The sequence below is a fragment of the Bos mutus genome, chromosome 28 (genome assembly GCF_027580195.1).
Source record: "Bos mutus isolate GX-2022 chromosome 28, NWIPB_WYAK_1.1, whole genome shotgun sequence".
Lineage (NCBI taxonomy): Eukaryota > Metazoa > Chordata > Mammalia > Artiodactyla > Bovidae > Bos > Bos mutus.
This window is the reverse complement of record NC_091644.1, coordinates 4,850,082-4,877,653: the sequence shown is the minus strand read 5'-3', so window position 1 is coordinate 4,877,653 and position 27,572 is coordinate 4,850,082. Positions and strand designations below refer to the sequence as shown.

The 27,572-nt window shown below is 44.7% G+C and overlaps 1 protein-coding gene across 4 annotated transcripts in view; it reads left to right on the top strand.

The window, feature by feature from the left end:
- Positions 1–27,572, top strand: part of GRID1 (glutamate ionotropic receptor delta type subunit 1) — a 687,268-nt gene that overhangs the window by 633,671 nt on the left and 26,025 nt on the right. For all 4 annotated transcript variants that reach the window (XM_070364586.1, XM_070364587.1, XM_070364585.1 and 1 more), the window contains one exon: positions 6,071–6,266. In XM_070364586.1, coding sequence (XP_070220687.1) covers positions 6,071–6,266 — 196 coding nt within the window. The remainder of the gene's footprint in view (positions 1–6,070; positions 6,267–27,572) is intronic.

The following is a 27,572-nucleotide window of genomic DNA, read 5'->3' as shown; positions in this document are numbered from 1 at the left end:
AGCTAGGTGCTGCCCCCCCACTTGCTTCCAAGACCCCTCATGCAGCAGCTTTCTCCTAGTACTTCTCACATTGTTTAGTTACTGTTGGTTTACTTCTCTAATCACTCATCCCCATCACTATGAACCCCTCGAAATGCCCACATACCTCCCTTGCCTCTGTGCTTTACCAAATGCCCACTAACTAGTTAACTGTGGATTGGACATGTGGTTGAATGACTTCAGCCAGTTGCCTCATTCATGATTTGGGTTTAGAGAGACACCACCTGTGAGAGGAAGATCTCCTTCATCTCTCTGTGGTGGGGGTGCTTGGACACTTTCTAGCAGTTGTGGCTGAAGAGACTAATTTGGGAAGCATGCTAGATTAAGTGTGTTGCTCCTGGAGCCTTCTCCGGGTTAAGCCTCCCTTGCTAGTTTGGATGGGAGTCCTATTGGATGTGGACATCTGTCTTCTGCTGACTGTTGACTTGGACCCGGCTGGCTGGCTCTTCTTTGTTCTTTCCTTCCATGTCCCTTCCAAAGCTGTGCCCTAGGACAAGAGGGTGAGTGCCCCTGGGTGTTGTCATTTTGGGTCCATGATTAGTTGGGCCCTCTTGCAAGCCTCCACAGAGCCTTGCTGCTGCTGCTGCTGCTAAGTCACTTCAGTTGTGTCTGACTCTGTGTGACCCCATATTTGGCAGCCCACCAGGCTCCCCTGTCCCTGGGATTCTCCAGGCAAGAACACTGGAGTAGGCTGCCATTTCCTTCTCCAATGCATGAAAGTGAAAAGTGAAAGTGAAGTCGCTCAGTCGTGTCTGACTCTTGGCGACCCCATGGACTGCAGCCTACCAGGCTCCTCCATCCATGGGATTTTCCAGGCAAGAGTACTGGAGTGGGGTGCCATTGCCTTCTCCAGCAAAGAGCCTTAGATAGGTTTATTCACTCTGAAATATGATGGTAGTACCTCCCATGTGTTAGTGAGCTTGGAAATTTTCCTTGGAAGAGGGAATGTTCATTAAAGATGCATAAAGCTGGGCAATGGATCCCTGTACACAGACTAATGGCTATGAGTGGCGAGGGATGGAAGCCATGGGTCTGGTTCAGCAAAGATGGCAGTGGTATTTTGGGGATGACAACGATGACCTCTACAGGGACAGAAATGGACATGAAGTCCTTAGTACTGGGGCTGCCTGCTTGTATTCCAGAACGGCTCCCTGAGCCTCTGACCAGGGGCACCGTCATGAATAAATACCAAGAGGAGAGAGGAAATCTCCATTTCAAATGTGGGGATGAAGCAGTACTTCTGAACTCCTTGGCAGTTACACACCCATTCTAGGCTCATGGAGACTGCAGTGATTTAGAGCAGTTCCAGTATTTAGAATCAACTGTGTAATTCACCCTGATGTTCCCCATTCATCAAAGACTTGTGTTTGTTTGTATTACCATGAGAAAAATAAAAAATGCAGGAAAAAAAAGATCCCCCTTCCTTTCATTACAGGCAAATTACGACAGAGTTACAACCCTTGGGGCCCTTCAAGCAAAGGAACATCTTGCTTCAATTAGATATAAATAATGAACAATAATTAGAAAGATTTCTTCCTCGAATTTGTTATTTTATGTTTTCTTTCATCTGTAATGTATTGAAACGAATACAGAACTCTGTTTGTGGGCCATGCAGCAGGGCCTGAAGGAATTCCATGGAGGGTATCTCCAGAACGGGAGAAAGCTAGCTACATTGCTGGCTCCTCTGTGTGCAGGCTGCACAGGCTGGCTGCAGCCCTGGGTCTGGTGCTGAGGATGCAGATACGGAGCTGCTTTGGCTCCGTCTACTGAGGACCCCTAATGGCTCAGCAGGTAAAGAATCCGCCTGCAATGCAGGAGACACAGGTTCGACCCCTGGGTCAGGAAGAACCTCCGGAGGAGGAAATGGCAACCCACTTCAGTATTCTTAAAATCCCACAGACAGAGGAGCCTGGTGGGCTACAGTTCAGAGGGTTGCAGAGTGTCAGACGTGACTGAGAGACAGAACACACACACACTGAGGACCCCGACCTATAATAATAGCACAGAACACCTGCTCCTGGTGACGGCCACTGAGTTTGCATCAGTCCCTGCTCTAAGGACTGAACACACGTCACCTCATTTCATCTTCACAGCAACCTCTGCTACGGGCTCTACTTCTAATCCTGTGTTTGTGTGTGTTGTGTTTTGTTTTTTATTTAAGGATTTGGAAACTGAGGCTCAGAGAGGCCAGCTAACTAACAGAGGGCCCTCAGTGTTAGTTCTGATGGGACTGAGAGGCAAGGCAAGTAACTGGACTCAGAGCCCGTGCATTACGCACTCTGCTGTGATTTTCCTGTAGTCACGGTGAGCTCTTACTGCCATAGAAACCACACAGGGTATAGAGGTGGCCAGGGAGCTGAGGGATGCTGATGTTTTCCCATAGGGAAAGGCGGCTGCTGGAACCTCAAGGGGTTTGCAGAAGTGTATCAGGTGGATGAGCAAGATAAAGGGATTCCAGACAGAGGGAGCTCTGTGGTCTGGTGCCACAAATGGTGATCCTGTGCAATCTCTCATTTTAACCTTAGCTCTGGGGTCATGTGGACGCAGATGCAATAACCAAAGATGAGCTCAGAAGAAGGAGGGTTGTGTGGATCAGGTTGAAATGATTGGGTCTTTTCGTGGAAACAGCGACTCAGTGAGTGGTGGGGATGATGATTCTGGTTGATGAAAAGGAGAGACAGATAAATAAGCAAAGAGGGATCCAGTTGGAGCCTGAAGAGAGAGACTGGCTCATCAGTGAGCCTTATGATTTTTGCAATTCTATCCTATCAGCACGTTGAATCAGGTACTGCTCATCTTGTGTCAAATGAAAACTTTAAGCCAAGTTGGTCCTCCCTGATCTGACTCGTGCTCCCTATTCCAAAGAAGGCGCAGCTCAGTCTTCTGCTCCTTGGAGCTGATGGACATTCCTGATCCACCTGCTCCCTGCATCATGCACCTGGCCTGAGCTGCTTGCTTTTCCTCCATGGACAACAGACAGAGGCTCTCAGAGGTGCTTTGGTTTATCTTCACCACCATTTGAATAACCATCAACACTCCAGAGTCAAGAAAGCTCATATACAAACCCAAATTCCTTTCTTTATTCAAAAACATATTAGGGGGAGATGCTTCAGTTCAGTTCAGTTAAGTTGCTCAGTCATGTCCAACTCTTTGCGACCCCATGGACTGCAGCACACCAGGCTTCCCTGTCCATCACCAACTCTCACACTTTACTCAAACTCATGTCCATTGAGTCAGAGATGCCATCGAACCACCTCATCCTCTGTTGTCCCCTTCTCCTCCCGCCTTCAATCTTTCCTAGCATCAGGGTCTTTCCAGTGAGTCAGTTCCAAGTAGCCAAAGTATTGGAGTTTCAGCTTTAGCATCAGTCATTCCAATGAATATTCAGGACTGATTTCCTTTAGGATTGACTAGTTGGATATCCTTAGAGTCCAAGGGACTCTCAAGAGTCTTCTCCAACACCACAGTTCAAAACCATCAATTCTTTGGCGCTCAGCTTTCTTTACAGTCCAACTCACACATCCATACATGACTACTGGAAAATCCATAGCTTTGACTAGATGGACCTTTGTTGGCAGAGTAATGTCTCTGCTTTTTAATATGCTGTCTAGGTTGATCATAACTTTTCTTCCAAGGAGTAAACGTCTTTTAATTTCATGGCTGCAGTCAACATCTGCAGTGATTTTGGAGCCCAGAAAATAAAGTCGGTCACTGTTTCCACTGTTTCTCTATCTATTTGCCATGAAGTGATGGGACCAGATACCATGATCTTAGTTTTCTGAATGTGGAGCTTTAAGCCAACTTTTTCACTCTCCTCTTTCACTTTCATCAAGAGGCTCTTTAATTCCTCTTCACTTTCTGCCATAATGGTGGTGTCATCTGCATATCTGAGGTCATTGATATTTCTCCCAGCAATCTTGATTCCAGCTTGTGCTTCATCCAGGCCAGCATTTCTCATGATGTACTCTGCATGTAAGTTAAATAAGCAGGGTGACAATATATAGCCTTGACGTACTCCTTTCCCAAAATTGAACCAGTCTGTTGGTCCATGTCCAGTTCTAACTGTTGCTTCTTGATCTGCATTACAGATTTCTCAGGAGGCAGGTCAGGTGGTCTGGTATTCCCATCTCTTTAAGAATTTTCCACAGTTTGTTGTGATCCACACAGTTAAAGGCTCTGGCATAGTCAATAAAGCAGATGTAGGCATTTTTCTGGGACTCTCTTGCTTTCTTGATGATCCAACAGATGTTGGCAATTTGATCTCTGTTTCCTCTGCCTTTTCTAAATCCAGCTTGAACATCTGGAAGTTCACAGTTGACATACTGTTGAAGTCCTTGCTTGGAGAATTTTGAGCATTACTTTGCTACCGTGTGAGATGAGTGCAATTGTGTGGTAGTTTGAATATTCTTTGGCATTGCCTTTCTTTGGGATTGGAATGAAAACTGACCATTTCTAGTTCTGTGGCCACTGCTGAGTTTTTCACATTTGCTGGCATATTGAGTGCAGCACTTTCACAGCATCATCTTTTAGGATTTGAAATAGCTCAACTGGAATTCCATCACCTCCACTAGGTTTGTTCATAGTGTGCTTCCTAAGGCCCACTTGACTTCGCATTCCAGGATGTCTGGCCCTAGGTGAGTGATCACACCATTATGGTTATCTGGGTCATGAAGATCTTTTTTGTATAGTTCTTCTGTGTATTCTTGCCACCTCTTCTTAATATCTCTGCTTCTGTTAGGTCCATACCATTTCTGTTCTTTATTGTGCCCATCTTTGCATGAAAAGTTCCCTTTGTATATCTAATTTTCTTGAAGAGATCGCTAGTCTTTCCTTTTCTATTGTTTTTCTCTATTTCTTTGCATTGATCACTGAGGAAGGCTTTCTTATCTCTCTTTGCTATTCTTTGGAACTCTGCATTCAAATGAGTATATCTTTCCTTTCCTCATTTGCCTTTTGCTTCTCTTCTTTTCATATCTCTTACGAAAGCTTATGGTAAGGCCTCCTCAGACAACCATTTTGCCTTTTTGCATTTCTTTTTCTTGAGGATGGTCTTGATCAGTGCCTCATGTACAATGTCACAGACCTCTGTCCATAGTTCTTCAGGCACTCCCTCTGTCAGATCTAATCCCTTGAATCTATTTGTCAGTTCCACTATATAATCATAAGGGATATGATTTAGGTCATACCTGAATGGCTTCCCTGGTGGCTCAGATGCCTGCAGTGCAGGAGACCTGTGTTCGATCCCTGAGTCAGGAAGATCCCCTGGAGAAGGAAATGGCAATCTACTCCAGCATTCTTGCTTGGAAAATCCCATGGTTGGAGGAGCCTGATAGGTTACAGTCCATGAGGTCACAAAGAGTCGGACATGACTAAGGACTTCACTTTTACTTTCTTTGAATAGTCTATTGGTTTTCCCTACTTTTTTCAATTTAAGTCTGAATTTGGCAATGAGGGTAGATGCTTGGAAGGCAACAGTTGGGTGGAATTTCAGAACAGCTGCAAGCTTCGGAGGAGACATGCCTCTTCATGGGCACAATCTCTGAGTGTGTGCCCACCATACACTAGCTCTGAGTGTCAGAGACCAGTCACTGTTTTGGGTCTTGCCATGGTGTTTCTCTTTCCTTTTGTGGGCATTTGAGCTGGAGCCCTTCAGGGTACAGCCTCCTGTGACACCGTCACTCGTCTGTCATGATGGTCTGCCTATGTGTTTCTACAGTTAAACTCTAAGCTCCTCAAGGACAGGATTCATGTCTTATTCATCCTTTTGTCTCTTAGGCTCAGTGGCTCAGCATAGCACCTGGTTTTAGGCATTTCATGGCCTTACTGAATTAATCTACAGTGAGGAAAAGTGACTTGGATAGACTGGGATCCTGGCAAGTCACGTTCCAGGCCGTGGGCCTCATGCCACTGGGGTCTGGGAGTGAGGGATGTGGACAGTGGGCCGCACCTGGCTCCCACCTCAGGCGGGCCTCGTGTGGGTCCCAACAGGGTGCCCTGTATACCCATGTTTCACATCCGTGTTGTGTTTTAGGACGTTCCAGGACCTGTCTAAGCAAGTGGAGATGTCCTACGGCACTGTCCGGGATTCTGCTGTGTACGAGTACTTCCGAGCCAAGGGCACCAACCCTCTGGAGCAAGACAGCACGTTTGCTGAGCTCTGGCGGACCATCAGCAAGAATGGAGGGGCTGACAACTGTGTGTCCAGTCCTTCGGAAGGCATCAGGAAGGTAGGTGGGAGCTGGCCTCCCAGGCATGTGTGTGCTATGACAGGGGCCGTAAGGACTGTCATCCTTGCGGTAGGAGACACCCTCCTAGAGGCATCTCCTTTGAGTATCCCTGTCACCTGCAGGGTGACCCATCTTCAGCAGCGTCAACAGGCATTTTTCATAGACATATGGGTAAAGAGGCTCACATTCTTCAGGTAGATGGCCATTTTTGGCAGGAGATGCCAAGGGGCTGGCAGAGGGAAACTTAAGGCCCTTCTAAGTTTTCAAAGGATCAGGGAAGGGCAGGGAGGTTAAGCCCAAGACCTGGATCTCCCTCTTCCTGGGCTAATAGGATGGTGGTACAGAGGGGCCTGCCCACCCAAGTAAGAACACTCAGTAAAAGCAGACACAGAGGACCAGGGGAGAGGGAGAGGAGGTAGGCCAGGGTTCAGGGAAGGGTGGGCACCATGTGGGACCACTGTGAGCAGAGGTGTGCTTGGGAGACAGTTGTCAGGACAGCAAGCCCAGCATGGAGACTGAATGGGGGCGGGGTGGAACTGAAGGAGCACTGCGTGAGAAGAGCCCACGCCAGAGAGGATGGGTGGGAAAGATGAACCTGTTCTGCAGAGATGACTAGACGTTGCTAACTTATTTCAATGAGTTTCCACAGGGACCCAAATTCATCGTGATTGTCCCATTATGCAGATGAGAATCAGACGTGGGTCACACTCCTCATTAGGTTCTCATGCCTGGGGTTCCAGACTGAGGGGTTTGGTGTTTATCCGCCACGTGCTGCAGAACATGTGAAGGTCATGGTGGGATGAAGGCAGGTATCGTAAGGATGTCTTGGGTGGTGGCACCTTCTTCTCAGTGACCCTCGCGTACAGAGGCTACTTACTCTTGGTCATCAGTGAACAACACAAGAAAGATGTGCACAGCACCCAGCACTCCTGTCTCTCTGGGTAGACCTCTGTCCAGCCCGTCTTGCTCAGCATCTCTTCCCTTCTGTTCTCTATTCAACCTGCCCCACCACTTCTGCAGAATCTTCACACATTCACACGCGTTCACACACACACACGCACATGCATCCAGCCTGCCTCAGTGTGTCTTACATTTCCCTACCCATCGATGCTACCTCTGCAGAACATTCCTACAGGCTCTCACACATAGTCACTCATGCACGTGCTCCCACTACACAAACACACACACACTAATGCGCACACATATGCACACGTGCATGCAAGCAGCTGTGTTCTACATCCCTGGTCATTTGGCAGAACCTTGGATTTACTGTGGACTTCCCGGTGGTGCGGTTGTAAAGAATCTGCCTGCAAATGCTGGAGATGCAAAAGGCACAGGTCTGATTCCTGGGTCTGGAAGATCCCCTGGATGAGGACATGGCAACCCCTCCAGTATTCTTGCCTGAGAAATATCATTGACAGAGGAGCCAGGTGGGCTACAGTCCATGGAGTCACAAAGAGTTTGGCATGGCTGAGCACGCACACACACGCCCTGGCCTTACTGCAGAGGGCAGTGGGTATAAGGGGGAGACTCCAGAAAGTTTCAAGGCCACTAGAGTCTACCCACCTTGCTCTTCATGATGAGAAAAGCCCTCAGTAGTTTGCCAACCCCTCTCAAGAATGGGTCCAGGGAGAGAGGCAGAGCCTGAGGCCTGCTTCAGAAGCAGCAGCCTGGCTCCTGGCATGGTGTCTTGAGGCAGGGCTCTGCGTGGTCTAGGAGTCCCTGTGGTCTGCATGCTCACGGGGCAGTCAGCTTGGGGTGGCTTTTCCCCGTCGTTTAGCAAACTGAAGCAGCAGAGAGTGTCTGGGCTCTGGAGCCTGGCACATGTGGGTGTGAATCCCAGTTCCACAGCTCACCAGTGATGTTTACATGGAGCACCCGGTCTTCTTGTCAAACCTCTGGGTGTTAAGAGAAGCCTGGTCAATTTCCCGTTTGGGGGGTCTCTTTAGACACTTGAAACATTTAGAAGGACATATTGTGGTAGATTTGAAATGTTTATATTTAAGCAAGGGATATCATAACAAAAATAATAGAATGCAGCATAGATGTGCTAGTCCTCTGCTCACAAGGTTTATTAAAACTTCTTATGTCCTCGTGTGCAAAGAAATACGGTGCTCTCACCTCGAGCTGCTGAGTCTTCTTTCACCCCTGACAGTGGATCTTTGTGGCTGTAGGTGACCTCATTTGCGGATAATGAATACAAAGTTGATTTAAGGCCTTTTATAAATGTAAGACTTGAGCCAAATGGCCTTTGAGTTTCCCTTCTCTGCTTTCTTTGTCTCTCATGGAGAGCCAATACGCCCATCCAAACGGGATGCTTATGAAGATTCATTGCAACAAGGCTACAAAAAGAACTTCTAAAAGAGAAGATGCCGCTTTTGACTTTATCTCACTTCTGTGCGTTACAAGACACTTTATAAAGAAAATAAAAAGGCAAGTCACACACTGGGAGTGAGTATCTACAGTGCATGCAACCAATAAAGGGTTAATATCCTATATGGATATTACATGAAAAACTTTTACAAACGAATAAGGAAAGTTCAAACAATTTAATAGAAAAATGAGCAAAAGACTTGTACAGGACTTTCACAGAAGAGGTACCACGTATGGTCAGTAATCATGTGAAGAGGTGTTCAGTCATTAGTGTCTCCAGAAAATGAAAATCAAGACCATAAAGATATATCACTTTGTATCAACTAGACTTGCCCCAAAGGAGAGGTGGTGGAGAGGACTGAGTAGCAGGTGGTTAATTGCTGGTGGGAGTGTACTCAGTATTGCCACTTTGAAAACAAATTGTCATTCTCTTAGAAAATGGAGTTTTTCATACCCACTGACTCAGCAATTCCACTCCTATGTATCCATCCCAAACAAACTTCTGTAGCACCTCAGACAAAAGAAAGGCCATGGTACTCTTGCCTGGAAAATCCCAAGGACGGAGGAGCCTGGTGGGCTGCAGTCCATGAGATCGCTGAGTCGGACACGACTGAGTGACTTCACTTTCACTTTTCACTTTCATGCACTGGAGAAGGAAATGGCAGCCCACTCCAGTGTTCTTGCCTGGAGAATCCCAGGGACGGGGGAGCCTGGTGGGCTGCCGTCTACGGGGTCGCACAGAGTCGAACACGACTGAAGCGACTTAGTAGTAGTAGTAGTAGTATTGCTTATAGAGCCAGGATTCTGGAAGCAGTCCAAATGAGCATTAACAAGTTTTAACATTAGACCTGCAGGGAAATGACTAAAGCACAGCCTCATGCGATAGTGTGGGTGAATCGGAACTGAATAAATATTGGGTAAAAGGAGAGTGAAAGTGACAGCTGCTCAGCTGTGCCTGATGCTGTGCAGCCCCATGGACTACGATTCCCCCGTCCGTGGGGTTATCTGGGCCGCAATACGGAGAGGGCCGCCATTCCTTCCTCCAGGGGATCTTCCCAACCCAGGGATTGAACCTAGGTCTCCCGCACTGCAGGTGGACTCTTTACCAGCTGAGCTACTAGGGAAGCCCCAAAGAAGAATATTAAAAGCAATTTCACATGGGTCAACTGATAGAAAATAACAGTCAACATAGCAACCTCTTCAGTTCAGTCGCTCAGTCATATCCGACTCTTTGCGACCGCATGAACTGCAGCACGCCAGGCCTCCCTGTCCATTACCAACTCCGAGAGTCCACCCAAACTCATGTCCATTGAGTCGGTGATGCCATCCAACCATCTCATCCTCTGTCAAGCCCTACTCCTCCTGCCCTCAATCTTTCCCAGCATCAGGGTCTTTTCCAATGAGTCAGCTCTTCACATCAGGTGAAGTATTGGAGTTTCAGCTTTAGCATCATTCCGTCCAATGAACACCCAGGACTGATCTCCTTTAGGATGGACTGGTTGGATCTCCTTAGAGTCCAAGGGACTCTCAAGAGTCTTCTCCAACACCACAGTTCAAAAGCATCAATTCTTTGGCGCTCAGCCTTCTTTATAGTCCAACTCTCACATCCATACATGACCACTGGAAAAACCATAGCTTTGACTAGACGGACCTTTGTTGGCAAAATAATGTCTCTCTTTTTAATATGCTGTCTAGGTTGGTCATGACTTTCCTTCCAAGGAGTAAGCCTCTTTTAATTTCATGGCTTCAATCACAATCTGCAGTTATTTTGGAACCCCACAAAATAAAGTCAGCCACTGTTTCCACTGTTTCCCCATATATTTGCCGTGAAGTGATGGGACTAGATGCCATGATCTTAGTTTTCTGAATGTTGAGCTTTAAGCCAACTTTTTCACTCTCCTCTTTCACTTTCATCAAGAGGCTCTTTAGTTCTTCTTCACTTTCTGCCATAAGGGTGGTGTCATCTGCATATCTGAGGTTATTGATATTTCTCCCGGCAATCTTGATTCCAGATTGTGCTTCCTCCAGCTCAGCATTTCTCATGATGTACTCTGCATATAAGTTAAATAAGCAGGGTGACAATATACAGCCTTGACGTACTCCTTTTCCTATTCGGAACCAGTCTGTTATTCCATGTCCAGTTCTAACTGTTGCTTCCTGACCTGCATACAGGTTTCTCAAGAGGCAGGTCAGGTGGTCTGGTATTCCCATCTCTTTCAGAATTTTCCACAGTTGATTGTGATCCACACAGTCAAAGGCTTTGGCATAGTCAATAAAGCAGAAATAGATGTTTTTCTGGAACTCTCTTGCTTTTTCGATCATCCAACGGATGTTGGCAATTTGATCTCTGGTTCCTCTGCCTTTTCTAAAACCAGCTTGAACATCTGGAAGTTCATGGTTCACATATTGCTGAAGCCTGGCTTGGAGAATTTTGAGCATTACTTTACTAGCGTGTGAGATGAGTGCAATTGTGTGGTAGTTTGAGCATTCTTTGGCATAATGTATAAAACACAGGCGTACATTCATCCAAAGTAAGGTAAAATATAAGACTCAGGGTAGTGGTTACTACACATGGGAGAGGCAGAGCAAGATGGAGAGAAGTATATTATTGGATGGAAGTCGGGGTCAGTGTTAGCTTTACAGTCACAGGTTTTTTTGTTTTTATCTTTTATTTCTCATTATGAACCAAAGTTTGTGATTATTCTTATTCTTTGCACCTACCTATTTTTTTTAGATAAATAATTCCAGGCTAGCCAGGCAGAGTTTGGCTCCCAGACCACGCCAGCTCCCTTCTCTCCTTGCAGGCACCCAGGTACATGACTTCTCTCACTCCTGGAGTACATCAAGAAGGCAGCCACCACCAATAAAGCCCTCTGGAGCACAATAAATCTGGAAATGGGTCCTCAGAAGCATCTTCCCATCATCCTATTTACATTATCCTCTGATGATATTTAGGGTCTTACTCATGAATAAAAAAAAATATTAAAGAATAATTGGTGGAAGATGCAAATAAGAAAAGTGAAAGTGAAGTCGCTCAGTCGTGTCCGACTCTTTGTGACCCCATGGACTGCAGCCTACCAGGCTCCTCCGTCCATGGGATTTTCCAGGCAAGAGTACTGGAGTGGGGTGCCATTGCCTTCTGCATTCTTTATAAAGGCCTAAAGCTTCATGGTACAGAATCTAATCTTTTTCCAATACAGACTTGCTTTTATGATACCTTCCTTTTATAAACCCCAAGCAGCCTTGGAGGTCACAAATCTCCTTCTTGCATTTGGATCTTTAAGGAAAACAAACAAATAAGCAATCTGTCAGCACTAGGCAAATGTTAAGGGTTTTATAACTGGTGTCATATAAGTGAGTTTATGGTACTGTCAGAAAGTAGAGTGCACTGCGTTTTTTTACAGCAAGGAGTGCTCAGATTCATTCCCAAACCCTCCTTCTACAAGTGCCTGTTTTGGTGGCTACTGTGCCTACATGCTTATCTGAAGCTCTTTCTGTGTCCTGCCCTTATGGAACTGCCCTCACCCCCCAGACTATGGCTTCAAATGCCTTGTGAATCCCTGGCAGACTTGACTAGGTAGGGTTATGCCCTGAGTGAGGGTGATATCTTGAATCTAGAAACTGTAAGGAAAAATCCAGCATCCTGGGAAATATGAGCATGGTCTTGGTATTTAGGGAGGCAGGACTTCTCCAAATCCCAGACAGAACTCGCTTGGGTGCAGTGCAGGCAGCCTGGCAAAGATGAGGACTGGATGCCCCCAAAGAATAACAAAGGAAACTGCCTTCGCAAAAGCAGGATTCTCCCATTTCTAATTTCAAGTTACTCATTGGTGACCTGGGTCCATTTCCAGAGTGCTTGGTAGTGGAACAATGTCTAATTGCTGCTAAAGTCAAGGAGCTTGATATTGTGAGTAACCTCAGAGAGCTGCTATTATTTTTTTCCTTGGGAGTGCTGCAGCTTTTAATGACTTGAAACCAATTTAGGTGGGAAATTGCTTAGCAAGAGGTGATCACTTTTGCCCAGTATCAGAACCAGAGAAAGAAATTATGTCATGGTTGCCCCCGCTACTGTGACCTATTCTTTCATGCCAGCCATCACTCAGATAAGGAGGAGGCAGCCCTTTCTGGGCCCTGGTGAAGAGAGCAGAAAGGAATTTGGAAGGGGAGAGAAGTTCTGTTTATTTATTGAAAGCCTACCGTGTGCAGTTTTTAGAGCAAACCTGCCTGGCGCCCATTAATTCTCAATAGATACTGGATTGTCCCTGAATGAGTCATCTGTTTGTTGTTGGACTGACCAGAAACACATAAATCGGCAGTGTAGTTGGTGCCATCAGTGAGCAGGCTACCCTCTGTGAACTCCTTGATGGGCGGGACGAGGGAAATGGCTTTATAGTTGCTTTCAGGCTCAGTACCCGCCTGCTAGGAAGGAGATTCTGTTGATCCTTGGTGAGCAAAGTGAGACTGCTTTCATTTCCCTCAGCCACCTGCACTTGTCAGGAAAGTGTCTACAAACTATGACCCATGGGCTGAATCTGGCCTGTCACTTGCTTTTACAAATAAAGTTTTATTGGGACACACATTCGATTGTTTACACAGTGTCTGTGGCTGCTTTTCTGCTACTTAAGTACAGCTGAGTAGTTGTGGCCATATGGTCTGCAAAGCCTAAAATATTTATTATATGGCCTTTTATAGAAAAAGTTTTGAGGCTCCCTAGTCCAGAGCAATGGGTGCTCCAGGGATATTTCCTCTAGGGTAATGTCATTTGATAGCTCATAGACATATCTGGTAGCTCATCATCTAAGCTCTGTATCATCTAAGAATGCATGAGCACATCGAGTAGGTAGTCCTCCTCTGCCTTTACATCATCTAACAGCACATAGGCACCTAGTTCTATACCGTCTAGCAGCATACGGGCTGTGTCCTTTCTTGTCCTTTCCACCTAACTCTGGTGGCACACAGACTTCCCCCTCACTACCCTGGACCCAGCCTCACTCCTGGCCTGGCCTAATTCCCCCCTGAAATCTGTTGAGCTGTCTCCATGTACCAGGCACTCTGCCAGATGATCTACATATATTATTCTTTTCATCCTAAACAGAACTACTTGATTGTCATCTCCATCATGTAGAAATGGGACCAACCCTCAGGGAGATTAAGTGGCTTGTTCAAGGTCACACAGATGTGAGTAAGCCACAGTACAGTCATATCTCACTCCAACTTTGCCTCTTGCCGTGGGGTTACATCCCCATTTCCATAACCAGTGTGTCTGCACCCTCCTTGCGTACTGCTCACTTGTGCTTCTATTTCCCTTCCTCTTTTACACCAAGGCAGCAAGATACATGGCTGGCTCCCATGTTTAAAAGCCTTACCTCTCTTTCCATGTGACATAGCAGAGGTTATTTAGGTCTGCAATTGGATCTTTTGATTTCCCAATTAGTAAAAATATCAATTAGAGAAACTCTGGGATGCAGAATTGAGCTGGCAAGTGGTTTGAATTTATATGATAACAACTATGTCACATGAAATCAGACTTTAAATGTTGTTGGCGGGACTTTATTTTTCTTGAGCTTGATCAACTCTCTCAAGTAACATCCAGCCATAACACAGTTTCTGTGCAGTGTCAGGACTGACCCAGGCTGCCAATTTATTAAGCCTTTCCATAAATCAGACCTAATATTTAATAACATTGTCAAATAGAATATAGTTTAATAGTTTAAATGTCAATCTGCACAGCTCACTGGGCTCTTTGAATAAATAGACAAGTAGCCAGTTTCACACCCTGTGGCTGGAGACAGTATTTTTCTGAGGGAAGTCACTGTGGAGTCGAGCAATCGTAACAGAAGGTGGTTTTTTTCCACTCAGGAAATATCGCTGAGGTCATAAAGTGTGAATGCAAATACAGGAAGAAAACGGGCTCACAAATCTTATTTATTTCCACTCTGATCTAATGCTTGCCCTGGCGCCAGATTGTGTGTGGGTATCACCCATCAACACCTCCCTTTGTTTCTTCCCCGGGGCTCTCTGCTTTGTGCCGGGGGATGCTCTCATTGTGTACACTCCCCACCGAGTGCCAGGGACCATACCTTATGGCAGAAAAGGCACTACAGTCTTCCATGGGAGGATCAGGAATTTTGATGCCCCACATTTGGAAGGAGAGACGTGAGGAAGCATTCTGGTTCCATGGCATATTGGATGTCCTTATGGAGGAGCAGGAAGAGGCTTATCTGGGATGACACTTCTTTGTGTTTGGGAGATGCTGGATTCAATGATCAGGAAGATTTTGTCAAGTCAGTGAAGGGGACCACTGATGCAGGTCTGACCCCACTCCCTGCTTCCCCCACCACCTGCAACAGAAAGGGCTGATACAAACTAGGCAGCCTGTGCAGTGGAAGCCAGCAGCTCTGTTAGCAGCGGTAGGCCTTGTAGGCATGTCCCAAGACACACTTTTTGTCCTTTTCCTGCTTCCAAGTCAATGCAGATTGGGGATTCCAGACGGCTCATTCTTCTCAGACACTCACACTGGATAATCATCCATCTCTCTTCTTTTCCACTTGTTCAAAAGGTACTATATCCTTTTTGCAAGTTCAATGACCTCTTTGTCCATTTATTTGCTAATTCATCCATTCAAGACATGTAATTTGAATAGTTTCCACCTAAGAGCTTGGAGATGTGAATTTAAGTTCCACTTTCCACCAAATTAAATCGGTGGCTTTGGTCAAGAGAATTCACCTCTCTGAACTACCTGTGAGACCAAGACAAGGCTGCCCAGATTAGTTGTGTTTACCAGTGCAGAAGTGGTTCCCCTTCTGGTACAGTGTCCCGTGTGGACTCCAGTACTACAGCTGACACTGAGTAGCTGTCAGCAAATTGCCTGGCTGCTGCTGCTGCGAAGTCACTTCAGTCGTGTCCGACTCTGTGCGACCCCATAGATGGCAGCCCACCAGGCGCCCCCGTCCCTGCGATCCTCCAGGCAAGAACGCTGGAGTGGGTTGCCATTTCCTTCTCCAATGCATGAAAGTGAAAAGTGAAAGGGAAGTTGCTCAGTCGTGTCTGACTCTTAGCGACCCCATGGACTGCAGCCCACCAGGCTCCTCGGTCCATGGGATTTTCCAGGCAAGTGGACCTTAGCACTTACTATATATTAGAAAAAGTATGATAAAAATATGAAGACAAACAGTATTTAGTCTTTTTATGAGGTATAATTGACAAACAATAAACTCATGTATATTAAGTGTTTATTTCATGGGTTTAGACTAATGTATACAACTATGTGATCACCACTCCAAAACAAGATATAGTCATCCTTCAGTATCTGAGCGGGATTTGTTCCAGGACACTGCAGATAGCAAAATTCATGGGTATTCAAGTCCCTTATATAAAATGGGTAGTATTTGCATATCATTGCAAGCATCCTCCTGTATGCTTTATTTTTTTTTTTTTAAGGTTCCTGTATGCTTTAAATAATCATCAATCATTATAAGGTTACTTGCAATACCTAATACAATGTAAATGCTATGTAAATAGTTGTAAATACAATGTAAATGAAATGCAAATCAGTGCCAACAAGCAACAAATTCAAGTTTTTCTTTTTGGAATTTTCTGGAATTGTCTTTTTATATTTTCCATCATACACAGTGGTTGAATTCACAGTGCAGAACCCACAGATACAGAGGGCCAACTGTGTAGAACATTTCCATCATCTTCAAAAGTCTTCTCATGTTACTTTCTAGAAACTTCTCCCCCTGACCTCAACAGCAACCAGCATGAATTTCTGGTGGGCTTCCCATGTGGTGCTAGTGGTAAAGAACCAGCCTGCCAGTGCAGGAGACACAAGAGACATGGGTCCATTCCTGGGTCGGGAAGATCCCCTGGAGTAGGAAATGACTACCCACTTCAGTATCCTGGCCTAGAAAACCCCATGGGCAGAGGAGCCTGGCAGGCTACAGTCCATGGGGTTGCAAAGAGCTGGACACAGCTGTGTGACTGAGCACATGAAGCACTTGATGAATTTCTGATGCGTGAGTGCTTCTTCAGTCATTCAGTCCCGCCTGCCTCTTTGTGACGCTATGGACTGTAGCCAACCAGGTTCTGTCCATGGGATTTTCCAGGCAAGAATACTGGAGTGCATCGCTGTTTCCTCCAGGGGATCTTCTGACCCAGGGATCAAACCGGTGTCTCCTGCATGGTGGGAGGATTCTTTACCACTGAGCCACCTGGGAAGCCACAGATTATATTTACATGTTCTTACACCATTTATTTAAGAAGGCTGAGCATCGAAGAATTGATGCTTTTGAACTGTGGTGTTGGAGAAGACTCTTGAGAGTCCCTTGGACTGCAAGATCCAACCAGTCCATCCTGAAGGAGATCAGCCCTGGGATTTCTTTGGAAGGAATGATGCTGAAGCTGAAACTCCAGTACTTTGGCCACCTCATGTGAAGAGTTGACTCATTGGAAAAGACTCTGATGCTGGGAGGGATTGGGGGCAGGAGGAGAAGGGGACGACAGAGGATGAGATGGCTGGATTGCATCACTGACTTGATAGATGTGAGTTTGAGTGAACTCCGGGAGTTGGTGATAGACAGGGAGGCCTGGCATGCTGCGATTCATGGGGTCGCAAAGAGTCGGACACGACTGAGCGACTGAACTGAACTGAACACCATTTATTAAAAATACTTATATTTAATTAACAAATGACTAGATGCTTTGATTGAAAATCAATTGGACATATATGTTGGTCTGTTTCTAGATTCTAGATTCTCTATTCTGTTGCACTGATCTACTCTTATGCTAATAAAAGGTCTTAATCACTATAGCTTTATAATAATTCTTTAAATCGGACTGTGCTTTCAACTAACATTATTTGGAAAGTTCTAGAACTTTTGCACTTCCATTTAAATTTTATAATCATCTTGTCAATTTCCTTAAGAAAACTTGAGATTTTTGATAGCTATTACATTGAATCTATAGATATTTGGAGGGAAAGTTATAACCTTATACTATTGAGTTTTTAAATATGTAAACATAGTTTTTCCTTTTTAAACATCAACTTTTGATATTATTGACTTTTCTCAGTTGTTTTATCTTATTGATTCAGATTTTTGGTATTTTTTTTTTCTTGTGTCTGTGCTTGTTACCGAAAGGTATGCATGGGGGTGTCTGGCTGCTCATCACTCAAAAGCCAGTAAACAGGCCAGGTTGGTGGAAAGGAAAGTTTGCTTTATCTCTGATGCCAGCAACTGGCAGGGGGGAGGGTGGCAGACATCTGTCCAAAGGCTGACTCCCCCACCCCTGAGAAGCAGGGGGTGAGAGCTTTTATACAGAGTGGGGAGCGGGCTACATGCAGAAACAGCACAGTCATCTCTAACAGTCATCTTCAAATTGGTCATCTGTGGTGTGACTGGCATCATCTTGGTTGTTTTAGATACAGTTCATCGTCAGTTTTGGGGTCCGTTTGTTCCCATTTCTTTGCTGTCAGTTCTTGGAATTGTGGCAGCTCTTGTCCTGGGTCCAGTCTGGTCATCATGTAGTTGACTTCTCCACCTGGTGTTCTGGTATCTATAAGACAGCTCATGAGATATGGCTTAGAATATCATCTATAGCCCTTGAGAAAGAACTAAAGGTCCTTGACAATTCCTTATGACTACATTATTATTACTTAGTCTCCTTTGACTGTTTTTCTTTGTTTCAGCATTTCTCACTTCTCTGATTAAACTTATTTTTTGACTAAAGTTTTCCACCGGCAGAAGGCAGGTAGAGGACAGGGTGGAGAGGCAAGGACCACATGGTCCTCTCCGTTTCATGCTCAGATGCTCAGTTGTGTCCGACTCTTTGGGACCATGGACTGTAGCCTGCCGGGCTTCTTTGTCCATGGGATTCTCCAGGTAAGAATACTGGAGCAGGTTGCCATCTCCTACTCCAGGGGATCTTCATGAACCGGGGATCGAACCAGAGTCTCCTGCCTCTCCTGCATTGGCAGGGAGATACTTTACCATTGTTTCACCTTTGCGATGTTTTCCTACATCTGTTTATTTTGGTTTCAATTTGCTTTTACGCCTTCTGTCTTTATAGTGTTGAAACTTAGATCATTGACTTTACTCCTGTTTTCTTTCCTAATACAAGGATTTGTTGTTGTTTAGTCGCTAAGTCATGTCCAGTTCTTTTTCGACCCCATGTATTGTAGCTCCCCAGGCTCCTCTGTCCATGGGATTTTCCAGGCAAGAATCCTGGAGTGGCTTGCCATTTCCTCCCCCAGGGGATTTTCCTAAGCCAGGGATTGAACCCGTATCTCCTGCATGTCCCCTGCATGGCAGCTGTATTCTTTCACTACTGAGCCACCAGGGAAGCCCAATACAAGTATTTAAAGCTATACATTTCCCTCTAAGCACTGTTTTAGCTGAATTCCATGAACTTTTATATGCTGTGTTTTCATTAGCATCGAGTTCAGAATATAAAGCACTGGACTTAGCTGTTGTTTTTTTTTTCAAGGTATCCCTATTGAGTTCTGAAGGATAAAAAAATGGCTGTGAGTTAGTGTGGAAAAGGGTAGGAGAACAGAAATCGAGTATTTATTCTGCTTAGTGAGGTTAGGAAAGCTTCCTAAGGTAGTCCTGTCATGTACCTTCATTTTGCAATCCAGATTCCTCAATTCCTTTTCAGTTTTGAAAACACAAATGTGAGAATGCGAGAGAAAACTGACAAGCAGGAAATAAAATACAGAGAAAAAATAAGGGAAAGCAGAGAGGCAGAAAGGAGAGTGGAACACCATGAGAACAGAACCCATTTTTATTTCTACTAAATGTATAGTTTCCTTGTAGGAGAATGACGGCAGTGGTATTTTCGTTGTTTAACAGTTGCTATCTGCAGAACCCCTTCTCTGGGTCTCCGGCAGAGTTCTGAGTGTCTTGATCTTGTAATACACTTGAGCCTTCTTCACACGATTTAAATCTGTGAAGTGAAAGTGTTAGTCGTTCAGTCATGACCGACTCTTTGCAACCCCATGGACAGTAGCCCACCAGCTTCCTCTATCCATGGGATTTTCCAGGCAAGAATACTGGAGTGGGTTGCCATTCTCTTCTCTAGGGGATCTTCTCAACCCAGGGATTGAACCCAGATCTCCCACATTGCAGGAGGATTCTTTACCAGCTGAGCCACAAGGGAAGCCCCTTTAAATCTGTGGTCCAACCCAATTCCAAGGGCACTTAGATTAAATATCCCCCAATCCATGCCAACATTTAAAATAAGAGGTTTTGAAAGGAAATATTAGATTATACATTTATAATTTGAAAATATATATCATTTAAATAAATATCACCATTTTTAGAAGGTTGAATATTTCTAAAAATAAACAGAAAAGAACCAATCAAATGTATATTTTTCAACCACCTAACCAAGGCTCTAGGAACTCTTGTATTTCTGGGAAGTCTTTTCAAATCTCTGTAAATATTTTACATAACTAGGATGTTAGAAAAAATATATTTTATCCTGCACTTTCTAACACTGTTGTGAAACTTTAAAAACCATTTTAGTGGCTGCTTAATATTTCATCAAATATAGGTAAAATTAAGCATTTCCTTCTTGAGTATTATTTGGGTCTATTACAATTTTTCACGAATTACAAATAACACTATAATGAACACCTTATTGCCTAATGGTTGTTCAGTTACTATATTTATTTCCTGAAGTCAAATTTGCAAAAGTAGAAACATGGTGTCGAAAAAGGATATAAACATTTAAAGCTCTCGACAAAATATTACTGAGTGTTGCCAGAAGCACAGCTTTGAATAAATTACATTCTATCTTGGGGATCAGAAGAATACAGGCTTCAGTGTTTTTTTTCCCATTAAATCCTTGTGGATTTATCTTTAGTAGGAAAAGTCTTTTTATAAATTGATATTTTTCTACTTTTCTAAAATCGTTTATTGTGATTTATAAAAATTTCTTTCTCTTTCTCTCCTTATAGGTATATATGTATTTTGACTTTATTTTGCTTTATTGTTCTGGGGACTAAATGGAGAAGAAATCACTTTTTCTTCAACTCACTTTTTCCTTGGCCCAGATTAGGCAAAATTCATGAATTTTGGTGCATTCGAGGAAATTGAATAGATGGTTAGATACCTACCTTTGTTTATTAATCAGAACTGATGTACATAAAAACACGAGTACACAATGATTTGCTCTTTGAAATATTTGAGTTTTTCATTCATTCATTTATTCATTCATTTGTTTGTTAGTCAACTCATTTAGGAGTGCTGAGCTCAGTTCATATGTAAGAGTGTGCTTGATGCTCTCCTCTTTAAATTGAGTTAGGTTTGACAAAGGCTGGTTTGGTATGGTCATGTTATTTCAAACATATGTGTTTTCCTTTCTTACTTTACCCAGAGTTTTCCTTCCTTCCTTTGGGGCCTCGCATCAGTGTTTGAACAACCAGAAGGTTAATTTAATCGTAATGGCTACCATTAAAGAGGCCTGGGATGGATCAAGGGTGGGAATTTGAGTTTTTTCCAGGCATTAAATTAGCTGAACTGGACTTCTAGACAACTTGTTTACTAATTAGGAAACTAGAGTTTAAAGAGGGCAAGGGACCTTCTGAACATCAAGTTTGAGTCAATATCGAACCCAGGTTTGAACTCAATACTTTTCTCACTCTAGCTCCTGCGTCATTAACCTGATGACACTCTGCAAAAAATGGAAGAGATGCATGATCAGAATGAAGCCTCAGCTCCTACTCCCACTTACCTGGTGTCTTCATCACAGGAAAGCTGAGCAGCGTCTTCCCCTCTCCCCTCCTCTACACACCAGGATCCTCCTGCTTGGAAAGCCTTCCCTTTCCTTGTTGGCCAGGCTGACTCTTGGTCATCTCTCTGGCCTCAGCAGGAGCATTTGCTCTTCCTGACCCCCACTGAAGCTCCTGCTTTCTCAGGGCAGGGTCAGGGGCTCCCCAAAACCCTGTGCCTCCCAGAGCCCAGGTCCATCAGATGCCGCCCCATCCTCAGAGCCCTGCTCTGTCGCATCCTGACTGGACTCTGAGCCTCCGTAGTGGCAGGCCTATCTCTTACTCATCTGTTGCCCCAGGGCCTGGAGTGGAGGTAGGTGCAGGGACACACGTGGACATCCAGAGTTTTATCTTTTTAAAAATCAAACAAAATAAATAATCAGTAAGTGAAAAAGAAATGGTAGTATTCGGAAATACACCCATGGGCATCTTTCTTCAAGAAGAATGAGCAGGACTGCTGGGATCTAGCTACTGCTGCTGCTGCTGCTAAGTCACTTCAGTCGTGTCCGACTCTGTGCGACCCCAGAGACGGCAGCCCACCAGGCTCTCCATCCCTGGGATTCTCCAGGCAAGAACACTGGAGTGGGTTGCCATTTCCTTCTCCTAGCTGCAGGGAGAGCAAAAAGGGGTGAGGAAGGGTGGGAAGGAGAGGTGTTTAGTCAGTCTCGTGAAGCAGGTTTCCACACAATCGACTAAGTTGTCCCCCTCATAATGCCCTGCAGCTTAATTTTGTTTGATGATGATTGGTTTGGGATAATACAGTGCAAAGATCAAGGAAAGCCCCCTCTGCGCCTCCTTTATAAAATTACTTTGCTTTGGATTTTGAACATTGCCAAGCAAATCTCGTTATGAATTCTTCAATTACTTTCTTCTGCGATTTTTATAATTTGGTAGGATAAGCTCTGGAATCAAACCAATATCCGTGCCATCATGCTAACGCTGATTATTTTCAAACTCCTCATTAGAAGGGTGGGAGGACATTCACTCCCCCTAAACCTGATTTTATTCTTCAGATTTCCTCTGCCCTGTAATTTGCTTTGCACCCAGGTCTCATACACTTCACCTTAGTGCTAGCTATAAATGTGGGCTGATTCCATTCTGTGTGTTCCACTGAATACTATGGCTTTGAGTTTTATGACTTACGTTTCTGTATTTTGAACTGAATTGTTTTGTTTTTTGGTTACATTAAAATCCAGAAGCAGTCACTGGGGAGGACAATTTTGATCTATTGTGTCAAACGGTTGGCACTTTTTGTTTATTTTATCTTTATTTCCATTTTCTTGGTATAATATTGTTTGTCCAAGAACAAAGAAAGAGAAGAGGGGAAGGAAAATAACATTTGTTAAGACATTACTATGTGTGGTATTGTGCCCATACACTTTGTTTTCACCACTGAGGGCATCTTGTGATATTTCCATTTTGAAAATAAGGAATGTAAAACTCAAACTTTAAACAATTTGCCTGAAGATTATTGCACTCTTTCTACCTCCATGTATTTACATACATCATAGAATACTACTCAGGCATAAAAAGAATGAAATGTTGCCACTTATAGCAATGGGGAGGGACCTAGAGAATATTATGCACGGTGAAATAAGTCAGAGAGACACAAGCACGGAATGATATCACTTATGTGCAATATCTAAAAACTACAAATGAATGTGTGTGCGAAACCGAACAGATTCACAGGCATAAACACACATGGTTGCCAAAGGGGAGGAGGAGCCGGGGAGGGACACAGGAGGAGTGCGGGATCAACAGACCAAACTGCTGTGCGTAACATAGGGAAGCAGCAAGTGTTTACTGTCCAGTACAGGGACTTACCCCCAATATCTTGTAATAACCTACAGTGGAATATAATCTTCAAAAACCAAACAAAAAACTAAGTCACTATGCTGTACACGCAAAACTCACAACATTGCAAATCAACTATTCTTCAGTTTAAAAAATAAACAAAACAACAAAAAACCTTTTTGAGTATAAGCAGTTGTTTCCACTGTGATGGGAACCTCTGATGGAGTTTCTTTACTCTCTAACATAGAGACACTAAGATTGGCCTTGAACCTTAAATTTAAAAATTTTAGCGTGTGAGTGTGTGTGTGTGTTTGTGACACACACAAGCAGAAGTGGACAAGGAGAGGCAGAGAGAGAACTGAGAGGTGGATTAACTCAAATCAGGGAGAGTAATAACAGCAAGAGCTCAGAATAGCATGCCTCCCGAGGCTCAGACAGAGGAAACTGGAGTGGTGAGGAGCCTGGTAAAGAGCACGCTCGGCAGGGAAATTTGGTATTTCTGATATTTTAAGAATCTTCACATGGAAGGAGTCCTGAACCTTTCCGTGCAGCCCAGGTCTCAGACCTCACTTGGTAATGTGGGGATGTGGTGAGCAGGCATCGTCACCCTTTGGAGTGAGTGCTCTGTGTCCCTGGACCATGCAGCTGTCTTCTATCCGGGCCGTGCCCCTGCAAGCCCTCTAGTGGCTCATCGTTCTGACTCTTTGACTTTACAAAGCTGCACCTCCTGATAGGTAGAGCTTAGAGCTGGTTCTGTGAGGGATGGGAGTCCATTTGGATCTTTTCAGTCAGGACGTGACCTCTTTTGTGGCTCCTCAAAGTGTGAAAGGCTGTTGTGAGAGCCTTTCTCTCTCCCTCCCTCAAGGCTGACATTTTAGCAAAGGCCATAAAGGAATCCTTAGCTACAAATGGGATTAGAGAATGAGACAACTCTTCAACATAAACCCTGCAGGGATGGTCTCTGAACCAATTAAAGGATAGTTTTTAATATGAATCATGATCACATACAATTTTACTGCTTCTCTCCTCGTCCTTTATAGTCTGAGTTGCCAGTTCCCAAAGACCCTTTATGGCTAAAGAAACACCAAGATGTGACTGCAGACAGCAAATACAGGCTGGCCTCAGGGTGTGGCTTCATGAATCTGACTGGCACTTTGTCTCGGCGGGGTCGAGTGCTCAGTTAAGACCACATGGCAGCCACTGAGTGTGGGGTTTGAGTTAACGAGAACTGGGTTTGTGCCAGAGATGAGATCTTGGCTAAGTTAACTTACTGCTGAACAAAGTTATCTCATCTGATAAAAGTGTGAATAATAATACTGGGTCTTTCCAGATTTATTGTAAAGTCCAGAGGTGATGTCAATGGATGAGTACAGCGCCTTGTAGAGTGTATTTTAACACAGTAGTTTTCCAGGGGTGTTCTTTCGGCCTTTAGCATCAGCCTCATCCAGGAACATGTAGAAATGAAATTCATGGTCCCTACTTTGGACCTAATGAATCAGAACCTGGAGAAGGCATGTTGGGGGGAGGCTAGTCATCTGTATTTGAACATATCGAGGGGATTCTTAGGCCCTCTCAAATCTGAGAATATATGCTTGAATGAACAGTACTTACTGGCATGATTGCTGTTTTAATTATATCAGTATTTGACTTATTCTTGAATCTTAGGAAGTGACTCGTAGCCAGAAGCCAAGGTGACCATTGATACTATCCATGAAATCAGCCTCTGAAAGACGTTGCCGGAAAAGGAAGGGTGGAGGGCAGACTGGGAGGGACAAACAGGATGGAGCCAATGCAGCTTGCTTTAAGTACCCAGGCGTCTCAGATTCTAGTACTTACGCCTTCAAATTCTGCATTTATCACTTTACACGTTTATTCAGCACCAACTGTATGCCAGACATCATGCTAGGGCAGTGAAAAGGACGTGCGTGGCCAAGGGGCTCACATCCTTCCGTGTGTGTGCGTGTGTGTGTGCGTGTGTGTGTGTGTGTGTGTGTGTGTGTGTGTGCGTGCATGCCTGTGTGCACACAGGGAGTATCTTCAAGGCCCTATCTCTGGGCTTCTCCACGGAATATTGGACCTCATGGATGCCCGTTCTCTGCTGCGTGGGTTCGTGTATTCTTGGGTTGTTTCCCTTTCCTCCACGGGCCTTTCTCATTCTGTATTCTTGTCTCTGCCTAATCTGTTCAATATCTAAGCAAAGCAAATTACTCTTTCTTTAGATCATTCTTAATCTTTCCCATGGAATAACTCAGATTAGATTGTTGTTGACCATGGTGTTGGGACAATTTAAAGTTTTGACAAACCACTGAAAATCGATGTGTCCCTTTGGCCTGCTGAGAAGGTTGTTTATGATCCCAGTTTTGCTGATGGTGTACAACTTCAGACTTCTGAAGAAGGAGCTATTGATTCTTCCAAATTAGGGCTTTTCTTTTTTCCTTGGTACCAAACCAGCTTCTCCTCCCTGGGAGATGTGAGAAACCTTCTCCCACTGAGACAGTACTTGGTTCACTAAGATTCTTTCTCCCTAGAGTGCTAAAGGCCCTAAAACGGAAAACAGCCATAAAGCTTCCATAAGGTCAGGTGCTGAAGGTGGACATCATTAGCAAAGTTTGTCCAGAATTTGGCAGTCTGATAGGAGCCAGCTGCTCAGGGAGCTCTAGATGCCTCTATGGGGCTACTGATGTTGAACTTTTGATGTGGGATAAAAGAAGGCCGCTTGTGGCCAAGGAGACCTGGGATGATGCTGTGCCACAGTGGCTGGTTCTATAGTCTCAGGCAGTCTTTCCTGAGTCTCAATTTCCTTGAGAAATGGACACAGTTTGTACTGTGGAAGTTTATCCTGAACTATTTTGGAAGAGAATGGATGGGAAGGCATCAAGTAGAATGATTTTCTGGAAGAAGATGTAAAGTGTGACTTTGCTTTAATGTTTGCGTTTAGTAATCTTGGTCTCAACCCTGTGTGATTCCCTCTTCCATTTTGGGCCCTGGCTCAAGACCCTAGAGCCATAATATTCTTTTCCTTCTTAAACCTACTCTCAAGAGAAGATCAGAAATTCATTTCACTGAGGTTTCTATCATTGGATCTCAATTTTAGCACACATCAGGGTCACCTGGAGAGATAATATTAAGACAGATTGGTGGTCCCCACTCCTAGGGTCTTTTATTCAGTGGGTCTGGAATAGAGTCTGGGGATTTACATTTCTCTGGTGATGCTGAAGCTCTTGGTCTAGGGAACACTCTCCGAGAACCACTGGTCTGTATTTTAAACTTGGAGGATGTTAAAGCTGGAGAAGATCTTAAGGACTGTCTGGATTCATTTTCCATTTTTACAAATTGATAGTGAGTGAGTAAGACTGTGACCCCATCTTACAGGTTTTCTAATTTACCAGGCTGGTGGCTGAGGACAATTTCAAACGTTATTTTCCCCGAGGCAACTGCATTTAATGAAAATCCAAACTTTAAGTTGTAAGGATGATGCTGGTGATGATTTTCGTGATCACAAGGATAGTGTCTTACTGTTCAAGTTCCTTTGCCTCAGACACTTTCTGTGCTGTCTATTGGCGTGAGAAGGTGGGGGCTGCTACTCCTGTCTCCTGGATGAGGTGACTCAGGCTCAGAGGGTTCAGGTGCCTGGCCAAGGACACTAGAAAAAAGGCCTGCTCTGCTCATCTCCAGGCCCTTGCTCTCACACACATACCACGCCACGCTTTCTATGAAATGGAGTTGAAGATTCTGTAAAGGAAGTTGAGGAATCCAAGAGAAGGTAATGTTAGGGTGAGAGCATTAAAGGCCTGAAAAAGGGCTTGGCGTTCTCTCCACCACTAGCTCTGCTCCTCACTATTCTGTGTTACTCCAGAACACAGGAGTGCAAGAAGCAGGAAGGTAATCATTGGCAGAGATCATTTTGCAGACCTGCCTAGCCATCAGAAACTGTTTTCTGCTGCAATTGCCCTGGGGTGGCTCTATCCTCTCACCCAGGTAAGGGGCAGCCTCACTTGACCAACCACCGAGACAAAACTTCAGGGCTCATGCCTGTGCTCATGGCCACGCACACACATGCACGCATGAGACGTCTCCCCACCAGGTGTTCTTGCTGCCCCTTTGGTTGTGTTATCTCATTGTCAGCTCCTTCCTGTTCACTCTGGTCTGAAGCCAAGAGCTGAATTGATTTTGTACCCTGTGGATGCTTTAGGAAAGCGGCCACGGCATGAATCGTGGGAGAACCCAGCTGCCGTCTCCTCCCACCCACCCCTCCTCTCCACTGAACCTGGCCTCCTTTGCCTGTTGGTTCTGCTCCAGGGGCTGATCCAGGTGAAGGGTCATTATCTTTTGCTCCTTGGGTAGCAGGTTTCCTTGCAGCCTCCTGAGGA